Source organism: Phacochoerus africanus, chromosome 3, assembly GCF_016906955.1.
Source record: "Phacochoerus africanus isolate WHEZ1 chromosome 3, ROS_Pafr_v1, whole genome shotgun sequence".
NCBI lineage: Eukaryota > Metazoa > Chordata > Mammalia > Artiodactyla > Suidae > Phacochoerus > Phacochoerus africanus.
The window spans coordinates 75,895,997-75,911,448 of record NC_062546.1 but is presented as its reverse complement, the minus strand read 5'-3'; the positions used below and the strand labels follow the sequence as shown (position 1 = coordinate 75,911,448).

Sequence of the window (15,452 nt, the reverse complement as noted above, 5' to 3'; positions counted from 1 at the left end):
CATACATACTTAATAGCACTTTGAGGTAGAAATAAGACATGCATAAATGATCTCTTTCAGTTGAAAAATATATATAATATTCATTATTTTAATAGTTACAATTAACCTGAGATTGTTACCTCATTTTTTTAAATTAAAAACATTTAATTTTTTGTCTTTTTAAAATAAAACATTTAACCTTACTTATAACAAAGAAATATTACATTTTTGAGCCATACAAGTGAGACAAACATGATAAAAAATGAGAATGAAAACAGTTGATGGGAGAGAGGTACGTTTAATCCTAGGGATCTTGATACATTTCTTTAATCCCTTTTCTGTCTAATAGGAACCATGTACTTTAGACAAAGCATCTTTCTCTAGAAACTAGTCACTTTAAAAAAATTTAAGAATGGTTTCATATACCATTTCTAATTTATCAATATGATGCTAAATTTTATACTATATTTTTATTTAGCTGGACACCAAATTTGTATATACTAAACAAAACATCTTAGAAAATAAATAAAACCAAACATATATTTATGTTTAAACTATTCAGTGTAAACTTTTGGCTAGAGATTTCTATTATAAGACTAGCAAATGCTCATTTTTACTGTTAAGGAGCTTTAACATATTCAAATTCATTTAGAATGGATGAGGAATGAAGTCCTACTGTACAGCACAGGGAACTATATCCAATCTCTTGAGATAGAACATGATGGAAAATAGTATGAGAAACATAATTTATATATATGTACAATTGGGTCACTATGTTGCATAGCAGAAACTGACATAACACTGTAAATGAACTATATTCTAATAAAAAATAAATTAAAAAAGAGATTTCTACTTAATAGCTTGTCAAAAAGGTAACATTTTATACATAATCTTGCATAAGCAGGACACATTCTATAAGCCCTTAATTTTAATGCTATTTTGAAATCTCTTGTTAATTAAAAATCATTAAAGATAAGCCTCTAACTCTAGTAATCATCTTTGATTGTGAGGGATTCTGTGATGAAATGGACATGGAATAATGAATTTTCTTCTCTCACCCCAGCAGTTAGTGGTCCTTTCAAATCAGAGTTTAGGTAGATGGGCGGCGCTGTGTGTGGAAGCTTGAAAGCACTGGACCCTCCCCCTATATACCTGGCCTGTATGCAAACAGAGAATTTTAGTTTCTGATCTAACATCATGGAACTGTTTTCATTTACATAGGCCCATTCTAAATCATAAAAATAACATACAACATAGTCTTCAGCCCTGGGGCGTCATCAATGTGTTCATGGTAGTTTCAATAACTTAAAAAAAAACCTATTATTATTAAATCTGAGATTCATCAGTAGAGATTTCTATTAATCTGGCTTACATAGACATGCCATGTACCTAGAAATCATCATTCATCTCTACTTATTTAAATTCATTCTCTACCCCTAAAATCATATCTTTGCTAACAGCTCTGAAAAATGCATCAACCTTCTCCACTTAAGACTGTCACTATGAAAAGTTCTAATAGCAGTCCATTCTGGACAAATATCTGAATGGTTCAAATTAAGATTCATTACTACTCCGTATTTTTAGAAAATAAAAATAAAATTTAAAATCTGATATATCAGAACAAACTTATCTTTTTTTTTGAAATCAGACTCTCTAAATTATATTGATTAGTAATCAGATCAGTTCACTAATCTCTGTGCTAGGGTAATGACTTTAGATTTTCTTGGCTCTAAGGGCAGAATGAGCCAATATTGTACCCTCATATTCACGATAGAGTATTTTTAATGATCCAAAAGGGCAAAAAAGCTAAATGAATATTTGGAGAATATAAAAATATCATGAACATACATAATTTTAAAATTATATCAACTCTTATCAATGAATGATTAAAAGTCTGGGAAAGGACAGAGGTCTCAGGAAAATATTTAGATATAAAATCATGGTCAACATTGCCTCTTTGTTTTCTCCAACAATGTCTCATTTAGAAGATATTGCAAACAATCCAACTAAGAATTGAGATGAATTTGTGTATGAAACCAGTAGATATTAATCCTCCCTCTTTGAACTCTTCAAACTATTCTATTTTGCCTCTGTGGACAAATCTCCTTTTAAATTAACTTGATTTCAGTCTTTTTGATTATAAGGTACCATTCAAGTAGAAATTCTACCCATTTTGAAAATAATAAAAATGTTCTACAAAGATCTTCTTTACTTGTACTGCAGTTTGTTTTATCACATCATGAATACATCAAACCACTGCAACACAGTGAATACTTTATGAAAAAAAGTTCATCATTAAAATTGTTTTGGTGTGGTTGTCTTCTTTTCACAATTGTCTATACCTATTAGGACTACATATATTTTCTGCAGTTACCTCTTAAGCAAAAATTCATATTTACATTTCAAGCATCGGGAGCCAGCTAGGATTACCCATCTAAGTCATATTTAATATAATTTTGGTCAATCAGTCAGAAAATTGGTAAATAAATATTTATTAAGTGTTATTTGCTAAACACATTAAAAATATATTTGAAGGGCACTGAAGCAAGTTGTATCTTCCTAGAGTAAATATGAAAAATAATTTAAATGAAGTATTAAAAAGCTTTTCCCTTTAAAAATATCAAAAATTGGCTTAATTCTATCACTAGAAATAAAAAATGATAGGGAAAATGAGAACTCTCCTTCTTATTAAAAAGTATATAAAAATATGTCCTCATCAGATCATATTCTATTTATGGACACTGTATTTTACTCCCAGGAAAAACTCAAAGACTATGAGAAGTCTATTATTTAAGATGTCTTTCTCCTTTATAGATAAATTATCAAAGAATGATAGGCGTAATATGTATAGTCTTTCAATTTCAAGTAAAAAACAGTGGAATTTAGGTTACCAGGATTTATTTACAAACAATTTCAAATGTTGAATTAATAATTTATCATAATTACAAAATTATTTCTAATTAGGAGAAAATTATACATTACCTTTTGCTAGGATAAAAATTTATCCATGCAACAATGATTGATTTCTTTTCATAAAATGACTACTTCATCAATTTCAGATCATCAATTTCAGACCCAGAAAGTCTGGCCATGGATTCAGAACTAGATTGAATATATGGGACCCTATTCAATTTCTTTGAGAGCAGCTGTTGCTATGAGTACAAAACCAGGTGGTCACTGTGATTATTTAATATACAGTTACATTTTAGACAAAATACCTTTAATATATCAGAATATAACTAACTTGATGAACAAACAAATAAGCTAAGAAAAATCATTCCACAGTGGCAAACTGATGCTCTTAACTCATTGTAAGATATTCTATAATTATCATACAAAATATTTAGATACTATAGTGAAGTGAATATTTGCAAGTTTAATTTATCTAGATAGTTGTATAATTTATCTATTTATTTTAAAAACTCCAAACGGAGGATTCAGTAATATGAACTAATACTAAAATAATACTGTGGATTTTTAGGTTTTATATACATATCAATGATATGTAGCAAATCAATAGGAAAGATAATAGCAGGTAGAAAAATACTCTTTAAAAGTGATTTGATTACAAATAAATTCAAGGGCACAGCTTAGTGGTCTCTTAATGAAACATTATTGGAAATAAAATACTTATTTTGCAATGAAATACTATACTAGTTTTAGTATTAAAAATAAATCAGTCATTTTAGGAGTTCCCATTGTGGTTCAGCATAAATGAACCTGACTGGTATCCATGGCCCTGCTCAGTGGATTAAGGATCCTGTGTTGCTGTGAGCTACGGTGTAGGTCGCAGATGCTGCTCAGATCTGGACTTGCTGTGGCTGTAGTGTAGGCCAGAAGCTATAGCTCTAATTGACCCCTAGCCTGGGGAACTTCCATATGCTGCACCTGCAGCCCTAAAAAAAAATATATATATATATATATATATATATATATATATATATATATATATTATGCTAGACAGATGTGCCAGTGCCTCAACACCTTTGTATAGGATATTTTATACTACATATGTTTATCAACAAAATGAACAGATACTTATTATTTTCTAAAACATATTATATTAAATTCATGTTTCATTTGAATGCAGTCCATAATTTTATTTTTTCTTTAGAAGAAACTGTAACATTCAATGTATCTTACAGTTCTTTAACTTCAGATAAAAGAAACAGTAATGAAACTCAGAAACATATTATAGAGAAATGACTCAAGAACATTAGTGCTCACAGTCCATCATCTTAAAACTTTACCTTTGTTGGATCTACCATAAAACCAGGATCTAAAAGACCTCCATCATTGTGATCATGATCCACCTCATACATGTTGTAAGATGGATTGCCAATTTCTACATTTATCCCTCCATTGATAATGGGTTGTCTTCTTATAGTTTTTGTCCTAGAATATATAACATTGTGTGAGTTGTCTAATTATCACAAGGTGGTAGATGAAACTATCATATTTGTAGATTTAATTACATTTTAATATTACTGATGGAAAGTTAATAAAATACACTGAAAACAAATGACATTTATTGAGTCAGAGAGGAACAAAAAGTCCTAATGTAAGAAATTATATTCTCAAATTACTTATATTTAAGAATAAAAAATGCACTTGGAACTTATACTTTATAAGCAGTTAATACCACATTAGTTGAAACTGAATATTCACTAATCAATTACTGTTTTAAATTCTTTTTCCCTTTTGTTCTGAAAAATACCCCCCCAAAATAGTGAAAAACAAACTTTGAAATTGTTTCCCATCCCCATGATAAGTAGATAAAATCTTCTTTTACATAATTCCAGCACTGACTCATAAACTCTAGGTTCCAGATAATAACTCCACAGACAATCAACTCCTTGTAGATCTTTATAAGCATATATTCCTATAAGTTGAAATAATACTTCCATTAATATATAAAATAAAAAAATTAATAATTTGTGAATGAATACATGACATACAATACATAGTCATTATCATTCTATTGACTTCAGTAATCTTACATATTAATACATTAAAATGTTCTTTAGAGACTCCCGCTGTTTCAGGGGAAAATGACCACAAATGCAAAATTCTACTGAAAGTTTAATACATTCCCTTGTTATTTTTGTAGGAATATACAAATGGAGCCATTTCATCAACATATCTACAAGGGAAAGGTTGTTTGAGTTATAATCACTTAAAATGAAACAGAGGGAAAAAAATGTTTCAAAAAACAATTCTACAGTTGGAGTAAGTAAATCATATTTTAAGAAATTAAAAAAATATGTTTATACAACTATTTGTTCATTTATTTACTAACTGTTAGTCTAGAACATTGCATCTTACCTTCTTTTTCTTTTACAAAGCACTAAACCAATTACCAAGGTGGTTATCAAAGTCACTAAGAGGACAAGAGGCACAATAATGGCTATGCTTCCTGAAAAAGATATGAATGGATAGATGAAAACATAAATAAAATGAAGTCAAGACTGATATAACTGAACACTTTATTACACCAATCATTTGACCACTGACATAATAAAAATAAAGCTTAGACCAAACATCTAAATTCCTGGTTCATAAATACATTAATGGGGAGTTCCCGTTGTGGCTCAATGGTTACGAAACCGACTAAAATCCATGAGGATGTGGGCTTTGATCCCTGGCCTTGCTCACTGGGTTGGGGATCTGGCGTTGCTGTGAGCTGTGGTGTAGGATGCAGACACAGCTCAGATCCTGCATTGCTGTGGCTGTGGTGTAGGCCGGCGGCTGCAGCTCTGATTTGAGGCCTAGCCTGGGAACTTCCAAATGCTGTGGAAGCGGCCCTAAAAAGACAAAATAAATGAATACATTAATGAAAAATAACTCTCCTATTAAATACTTGATCTGCTGGAAATGTTTCTTTTTCTTTTCTTTCTTTTTTTTTTTTGTCTTTTTGTCCTTTTTATGGCCACACCAGCAGCATATGGTATATGGAGATTCCCACACTAGGGATCTAATCGGAGCTACAGCTGCCCTGTCTACACCACAGCCATAGCGATGTCAGATCCGAGCTGCGTCTGCGACCTACACCACAGCTCACAGCAACGCTGGATCTTTAACCTACTGAGGGAGGCCAGGGATCGAACGTGCAACCCCATGGTTCCTAGTCGGATTCGTTTCTGCTGTGCCACAATGGGAACTCCCTGGAAATGTTTCTTTAGCTATGTTTCATTTATATGTTACAATTAAATACCCTGAGGTTAGAAATACTGACTTTGTCAGTCTGAGTCTGATTCTCACCACACACATTTACTTGCAATGATGTAGGTAAATAAACTGTCACTGAATACACATATCCCAATTTCACTGGTCACATTTTCACCTTTTTTTTTTTTCCCTTTAGCTATAAATACTCTCTGGCCATGAGTTCATGTGGCAAGTTAGATGGAAGCAGGACAAAACAAAGTAACAACAATGTTGGATTCGGATGGACATAGGCCTTAACATCAGCTTCACAAGTTACCTGAAGGGAGACCTTGGAAAGAAAATTTGAGGCTCATGCTCTTTACCCATTAAACAGAAATATGAAGACTTACCACACAGGGCTCTTAGCTTGATTCAACAAAATAGGGGGGCAAAGGTGATTGTCTTTTTAAAATTCTAGTTCCAGAATAGTTTTAGCAAACAGTATCTGGAGGTTTGCCTTATGTTGGAAATGTCTACTTTCCCTTTTTTCATATATTTATAAGAATGATCTTAGGTTGTATCACTTACATGCAAAATGGAATAAAAGATCTATGGAATGTATTTTCAAAAATGGTCGTAGAAAGTGGGTTTTAGTTCTATGCATCTGAGCATAGACGAGGAAAAAAACTGAGGACAATCTCTGCCCTCTCCTCCTTTTTCTAGGTTGGCAGTAAGAGCCAAGAGCCATCACTCTTTTTTTCCCCTCCTAAGGAAGGAGACAACCTTTACTGATGATGTGATCCATAGTAGGATATACCTAGGGTTCTTTGTCACTAATGCAGGAGGAAAACTGAATGCAAGGGTTGCCTAATAACAGGAGAGTAATAAGTAGTTCTTTCAAGTACCTAATGTTAATGTTTCCAACAGAAATATCTAGTTCCTGTAAGACAAAGCTTTCGTTTATTTGGACTAAGAGTCTGTTTGATTCTGTCAAATCAGCTCAATCACTGGCTAAAATAAGATACAAAGCGATACGTAAACTAATTGGAGTTTAATGTGAGGATCTTGAATGGTTCAGGAATAAAACATTAAGAGTTATAAATATATGAATTTTTTTCTGGAGTTCCTGTCATGGCTCAGAGGAAATGAATCTGACTAGCATCGTAAGGATGCAGGTTCGATCCCTGGCCTTACTCAGTGGGTTAAGGATCTGGGATTTGCCATGAGCTGTGGAGTAGGTCTCAGACACGGCTTGGATCGCACATTGCTATGGCTGTGGTGTAGACTGGGCAGCTGTAGCTCTGATTCGACCCCTAGCCTGGGAACCTCCATATGCTGCATGTGTGGCCCTAAAAAGACTAAATAAATAAATAAATAAATAAATGAATTTTACTATGTATGCACATGTACCTGTAAAATACTGTGGCCAAAATTAATTGTAGCATTAAGTATAAAAAGTAGCTGCTTAGGGACTTTAACATAGAAATACAGATCAGTTTTAATAGCTTTAGCCACAAGGTACCTGTGTGATATCGTCATATTGGAGATTATTTACTAAAATACCAAGAAGTCTTTACTAAGGAAACATCATATATATTAAGATAATCTTTCAATTTGGGACTTCAAAAATAACTTGTCTAAAATAACCAAATAACTCTCTCTTTATGCAGGAAAAAAATATGGCTTTCCTTCTCCATTCAGCTTCTAAAATGTAAAACTCATTTTATTTTTTTCATGTTGTTATTTATACAATTTAGTGAGTTTGATATTACATTATATCCTTGGCTTTGGGAAAGTGAACTTTATATGAATGTGTAATTTATTAGTAATTAATAGCAGTAGAGAATCTGGCACCTTGGATAGTAATTAACATTTGTTCACAAAATTTAAATACCAGTGAACAGCTTGGTTTCTTCATAAACTAACTTCAACTGATTGATCACAACTTTATAAATGTCCTCACTTCATTATTTATCTTTTTTTCTACTAAAATTGTGGTAAATTGGTATGTTTAAAATACTTACCAATACTGACTTTAAGGTATATAAAGTTACTTTCTCCTCAAATAAATTATATATCATTTGGAAAATTAGTTTTATTTGTTTTACATAATTTCTTTTACTCCTATTAGATAGAAATGCTGTTAATTATGCATGCTAGAAAACAAAGAACTTCATTTTTTTTTCTTTTTCCCATCACAGATGGTAGCTCCAATCCCTTACTTTACAGCCCTCTGCTTAATATGTTTATGGAACCTATCAAGATAGTTATGATAATGCTTGTGTAGCCAGTAAATAATGTGGGGTAGCAATTTGGCAAATTTTTCACTTTTTTAATAAAATAGTTTATATTCATGGAAACAACTGACAACCATATATATTTTAAGAATACAATATAGGTGTTTATCAAAATAAGTATTTTTTCCAAGTAGTATATATGGCAGTAAATATCATATTTGTAACATATAACAGTCAAGATCTATTGCAAGTGATCTTTTTAAACAGTACATTGTTGGCAGACTGTTCTAAACAGATTTTTTTAAAGCACACTCTGAACTTGTTATTGGGTAAAGAGTATATCCCAACAACATTCTCACGGAAAATAGAGCCAATCTTTCCTTGTAACATTGTTCTGAAGCCTTGTTCTACAACATTTTCCATTAGAAAGAAGAACTCTGGTATCAGTTTATGTTGAAGAGACCCCTTCAATGGGAGAAACAGTACAGCATCAAAACTGAGATAACAGACTCTAGATCTAGGCTAGCTGTTCAAATCTTGTCTCACTAGCAACATACACTTAGGCAAATTTTTTAACTCTGAGTTTACACATTTATAAGATGAGGTATTAATGAATATATACCTCCTTTAATGCAATGTAATGTATATAGAATTACATTTATTACAAAGAAAGTGCTAATACATTTTATTAACTAATGCAAAATACGTAGCACCATATCACTCTGTGCATGCCTCTGTTTTGCACTTTTCATAATATAGAGATCAGTTTATTTGTAACTTAAGGACATGAACAATCTTTTTTTTGTAGATAGCACATTTGCTAGGATATTATAGGGACCGTACATTCAGTTCTCATTTAGCAAATTCATATTAAGTGTTACTATGTTCCACACACTCCGTATTTACTCTGTTTTGCATGGGGGATAGAAATATCCCTCCTCTCATGTTGTTTGATATATATTAGAAGATGACAAACACAAGAGTTTGTTTAGCACAGTGTGATAAGCACTATTCTGGTGAAGGTATGCAATGCCCTGTGAACATGAAAGGGGGATATTCAACTAGATCTGGGCTAGAGGGGGAGGGCTTGACTGGAAGACTGAGGGATGCATCTTCTGTAGTCCCATGAAAGAGAATGAGGGTCAAGTGGAGAAGGAGATACTGAATTCATCTGGAGAGAGAAAAGATTAAGGAACAATAGACTGAAGAGTAGCGTGGACTTGTGGCTGTAGAAGAAAGCAAAGGGGACATTAGGAAAGGCTGTGGAAGCCACATAAATGATCTGGGCATTTGTACCCTTAAAAGAAAAAGAAAAAAGAAAGGATGATTTGTGTCTTTATTGTCATTATTCTAGAAGGTGGATCAAAGAAGATACTGCTGTGATGTATGTCAAAGAGCATTCTGCCCATTTTTCCTGTAGGAGTTTTTATAGTATCTGGCCTTATATTTACATTTTAATCCATTCTGAGTTTATTTTTGTCTATGTTATTAGAGAGCATTTTAATTTCATTCTTTTATATGTAGTTGTCCAGTTTTTCCAGCTCCATTTATTGAAGAGGCTATCTTTCTTCCACTGTATGTTCTTGCCTCTTTGATCATAGATTAGTTGACCATAGGTGTTTGGGCTTATTTCTGGACTTTCTATCCTGGCCCATAGATCCATATTTCTGTTTTTGTGCCAGTATCATATTGTTTTGATAACTATATGTTTGTAGTATTGTCTGAAGTCAGGAAGCCTGATTCCTCAATTTCCATTTTTCTTTTTCAATATTGTTTTGGCTTTTCAGGATCTCTTGTGTGTTCCATACACCTTTTAAAATATTCTATTCTAGCTCTGAGAAGAATGTCCTTGGTTAATTTGATAGGGATTGCATTGAGCCTGTAGATTGCCTTGGGTAGTATATTTATTTTGACAATATTGATTCTTAAAATCCAAGAGCATGATATCTTTCCATCTGTTCATGTCATCTTTGATTTCTTTCATCAGCATCTTACGGTTTTCAGAGTATAGGTCTTTTGTCTCTTTAGGTAGGTTTATTCTTAGATATTTTATTCATTTTGATGTGATGGTAAATGAGATGGCTTCTCTGATTTATCTTTCTGATCTTTTATTGTTAGTATATAGAAATGCAATGCATTTCTGTGCATTAATTTTGTATCCTTCAATTTTGCCAGATTTTTTGGTGAGTTCTAACAGTTTTCTGGTACTGTCTTTAGGGTTTTCTAGGTACAGTATCATATCATCTGCAAACGATGATAGTTTTACTTCTTTTCCAATTTGGATTCCTGTTATTTCTTTTTCTTCTCCAATTGCCAGGACTTTCAAAACTATGTTGAATAATAGTGGTGAAAGTGGACATCCTTGTCTTATTCTTGATCTTAGTGGAAATGTTTTCAATTTTTCACCATTGAGAATGATGTTAGCTATGGGTTTTCATATATGGCTTTTATTATGTTGAGGTAGGTTCCCTTTATGCCCACTTTCTAGAGAGTTTTTATCAGAAATGGGTGCTGAATTATAACCCAGTGGGACCTAATTAAACTCAAAAGCTTTTGAACAGCAAAGGAAAACATTAAAAAAAAAAATGAAAGGACAACACATAGAATGGGAGAAAATCTTTGCAAACAATTAAACAGGCAAGGGTCTAATCTCAAAAACATATAAACAACTCATGCAACTCAACAACAAAAAAGCCAAACAACCCAATTGAAAAATGGTCATAAAACTCAAATAGATACTTCCATAAGGAATACATACGGATGGCCAACAAATACATGAAAAATATTCAACATCACTAATTATTAGAGAAATGCAAATCAAAATCACAATGAGGTACCACCTCATAACAGTCGGAATTGGCTATCATTAATAAGTCAACAAATAATAAATGCTAGAGAGGGTATGAAGAAAAGGGTACCCTCCTACACTGTTGGTGGGAATGTAAACTGGTACAACTACTATCGAAAACAGTATGGAGGTAACTCAGAAAACCAAATATAGAACTACCATATGATCCAGCAATCCCACTTCTGGGCATATATTTGGACAAAACATTCATTCAAAAAATATGTTCATTCCGGCACTATTCATAATAGTCAAGATATGGAAACAATGTCAATGTCCATTGACAGATGAATGGATTAAGAAAATGTGATACACACACACTAGAATGCATATCAGCCATAAAAAATGACAAACTAATGCCATTTGCAGCAACATGGATGGAACTAGAGATTCTCATACTAAGAGAAGTAAGGCAAAAGAAAGACAACTACCATATGATACCACTTATTTGTGGAATCTAAAATATGGCACAGATGATCTTATCTAAAAAAACCAGAAACAATTAAGGCCAAGGAGAGGAAACCTGTGATTCCCGGTGGGAGGAGGAAGGGAGTGGGATGGATGGGCAGTAGGGTTTTTGGATGCAAACTGTTGTATTTGGAATGGGGTGGGCAGTGGGGCCCTATTGTACAGCACAGGGATCTGTGTGTGATTGGGTTACTTTTCTGTATAACAGATATTGAAGAAACATTGTAAATCAACTATAGTTTAATAAAAATGAGTTAATTAAGAAAAAAAGATGATGTTGAAGAAAATTTAGGAAGTAATACCTATTGAATATAAAAGAAGGTTAAGAGTGACAAGTGTGACTTGTGTGACCAAGTAGATTTTGCAGTCATTTATATAGACAAGAAGGCAAAATAAGGTGCATAAAATGTCTGGTTGAGTAGGGGAAGGGTATGAGATCATTTGGGGACATTTTGAGCTTCAGATTCCTGTGGAAAATAGATATATATAGATATAGACAGGGATGACCTTGCTCTGGTTACAGCAATTGTGCACTGGAATCTATGTCTCAGACTCAGGGGAGAAACTGGGGTGGAGGATATAAATTTTAGAGTAATTAACAAAGAGTTTAAAACTGAGGCCAAGGAATTATGGGTTAACAAGGAGCGTGTAGGCAGCTGTAAGTAGAGAGCTAGTTAACTAGAAGAGATAAAAAAGCAGTATCTCACAAAGAAGACGGAGTTGTTATAAGAGGCTGGGAGGGAAACCAGGAGGGTTGAGTGTCATGAAGTTTAAAAACAGAGGATCTTTTGTTTATTGGTTGAACTTAGAATAGACAAATACAATTACAATTGACCTCTTTTGAGAAGACAGGAGTAATCCCCTAACAAATATCACATTTCTGTTGTCACTACAGTAAAATACAGAATCACTTCATTCCTGCCCCACAAATTATATCTTTATCCTCCTTAACTGAAGCAGATATGAATAGCATAATTCAAACACTGAACAGCCACTCCCTTAAAACTTTAGGTACATTAAAAATAGGTATATTATTAAATATTTAATCATTCTTAGTTTAAAACTCTTCAAAATAACTTCAGAAAATTCAGACTAGCTTTTGCAAATGGAACCTAAGCAAAGAGTTATAGGATAAGAGATCTGCTTAATTCCACAGGCTGATTTTTAGATACTTTAAACATCAAGGGCCAGAAAACAAGATATGACTAATCAGAGATGATTAAGAAAGCTGTTCATTAATTAGAAGGGTAAATCTCTGTGCCAGCTGATGGCAGATATGCTGACAAAGATGGTACAATCCTGCTTGTCCCAAGGTCCAATGATAATGGAATGTTTCACTGTAAGTGGAAATGCAGATTTGAAAACACATTCCTAAACACATCATACTTACTAAGCAGATGACTTCTGTCCCAGTTTGAGGAACATCTGACAACCATTCCAAACTTCTGGAGTTAAGCTGAGAGAATAAAATTGATCCTTCTACCTTAGGAGGTTGGTTCGCTGGCTGGGGTCTAATTGAAGCTACAGCTGCTGGCCTACACCACAGCCATAGCAACGCCAGATCCGAGCCATGTCTGCTAGCTACACCACAGCGCACGGCAACACTGGATCCTTAACCCACTGAGTGAGGCCAAGGATCAAACCCACAACCTCATGGTTCCTAGTTGGATTAGTTTCCGCTGTGCCATGAAGGGAACTCTGTAAGAATCAATTCAACTACCTTTTCTCTCCTTTCAGTTATTGAGGCAAGTTTCTCTAAGCACAAATGTCTGATGATAAGTACCTTTTAATAGAGGCATTATTTGGTCAACTTTGCTCAAATTTGAGATAATCTGGCGTTTGAATAGCTAATAGCCCTTTCCATGTGCATTGATATGTTCATTAAATTTAATGACTTTAAATCACTGATGGAAGAAAGAGCATTAGAATCTTCGGAAAAAGGGTTACAGCTACTTGCAACTCTTCCTTCCATGTGATAGTTCCTATTTCAGAATTATAGGAATTTTCCATAACAGAACTTGTTGCCCATGAAAATGGTTGGAAACATGACCCTCCTATAAAAATATCTGATGTGACACTCCTCAAAACCATATTCCAAACACCAAACATTCCCTTGTAGATGGACCTTATATATAAATTGAAAATTCAGTTGACATTCTACTCTGTTTACTTCTTTCCTTTCAGAGAGACTTATCAATACATAAACAATTTTGAATCTTTAAAAGTTTAAATTTCTAATTTATCTTCAATAATTGAGGAATTACCATAAAAGAAAGGCTAACATACCAAGTCTTCATGAATTCTCAACTTATTATTTCAGTGTGTTCTACAGGTTGGTAATTTGAATACTTTTTTTTCATTCAAAAATGCACTAAATAATGGCTGAGTTTTATAACTAGTGCACAAGGAGTTCCCTGGGGGTCTAGTGGCTAAGGATCTGGTATTGTCAGTCCTGTCGCTTGGTTTCAACCCCTGGCCTGGGAACTTTTTCATTCTTCTGGTGTGGCAAAAATAATTAAGAAAAAAAAACTATTTCACATAATCATAAAAATTAGTATTCCTCCAGAATTATTAGTATTAATACGAGTATGATCCTGGGAAGAGGGAGAAGGGAGTATTATTTTTTTCTCTTCCTCTCCTTTTGCAACATCAAATTTGGCAAGGTATATTTTTCTATCTCTACTACATTTTATGGACCGATTCCTCAAATCTTAGGGCCCTATTCCTACTATTATGTGTCTCTCTTCCCTTCCTAAGGACAACACACAAATTCTAAGGTAAACCCCAAAAACTCTATGACCAGAATTACTTATCTTACCTCTCCAATTCAAATACTTATTTCTAGGTTATTTATTCTAGACATATTTGCCATTTTTCAAAGATGCTTATCCTTACTAGCCCAAGTTAATCTTTAGATGGTGAAATTTCGAACAATGTCACTTGAAGAATTTCAAGCAATGATAAATTATTTGGGGGCAGGAGCAACAAGGAAGTAGATCAGCAAACAGTGGGTGCCTACATTTAAGGCAAAAAAATCATACACTTTTAATTTTGATAACGTCTTTTTTTACAAGACCAGTGCTCTAACCCTTGAGCTATAGGGCCTATGACTTTTTAAAAATAAATTACATAATAGATTTTTTTTTTGTTTTGTCTTCATGTATGCTCTTTTAGGACTAGAGAAAAATTAAGCAAGCATTCATAAATCAAAACATTCATAAATCATAAATAAAATTATTTTTTCTCCTCAAGAATATACTGCCCCATTTGATAGATATTATAGATTTTTTTCCCAAAATTTTTCCACCCATTAGTGATAACATGTGAATTGGGAAATTTTATTTCAGACTATTATTTTGAAAATCTTCATAAAATCATTTAAAACTGTTGTAAAATACACAAATAGACACAAAATGTTTATATGGATTAATTTCAAATCAGGGACCTGTCCTAAAATTATAGCTACCCAAAAAATTTTATAAAACATTGAGCTATATTTTAATACACTTCAAAACCAGTATTTTAAATACAAGGAAGCAATAAATCAACTACAATCCTAATTAAAAAATGCTTGTTAACATACTTGCTTTGGAACTAACCATTCATTTGTTTTTCCATAACACATTGAAATTCACTCCAAGAAAAATACATTTTGCTCTCATAAAAACATGGAATTGTTTTTCTTCCTGGAACATTCTCACATTCACTGTAATATCTTCAGCCTTTGCAGCTGATGTGAATTTCTTAAGAAAAGCTTATGCTAGGTTTACAGATGT

The 15,452-nt window shown here is 33.0% G+C and overlaps 1 protein-coding gene across 1 annotated transcript in view; it reads right to left on the bottom strand.

The window, feature by feature from the left end:
• The window catches only part of LRP1B (LDL receptor related protein 1B), a 1,901,444-nt gene that overhangs the window by 2,457 nt on the left and 1,883,535 nt on the right, over positions 1 to 15,452 (bottom strand). The window contains exons 88-90 of the mRNA XM_047772014.1: positions 5,305 to 5,395; positions 4,230 to 4,374; positions 1,038 to 1,136 (exon numbers count right to left, since the gene is read on the bottom strand). Of these exons, the coding sequence (XP_047627970.1) occupies positions 1,038 to 1,136; positions 4,230 to 4,374; positions 5,305 to 5,395 (335 nt within the window). The remainder of the gene's footprint in view (positions 1 to 1,037; positions 1,137 to 4,229; positions 4,375 to 5,304; positions 5,396 to 15,452) is intronic.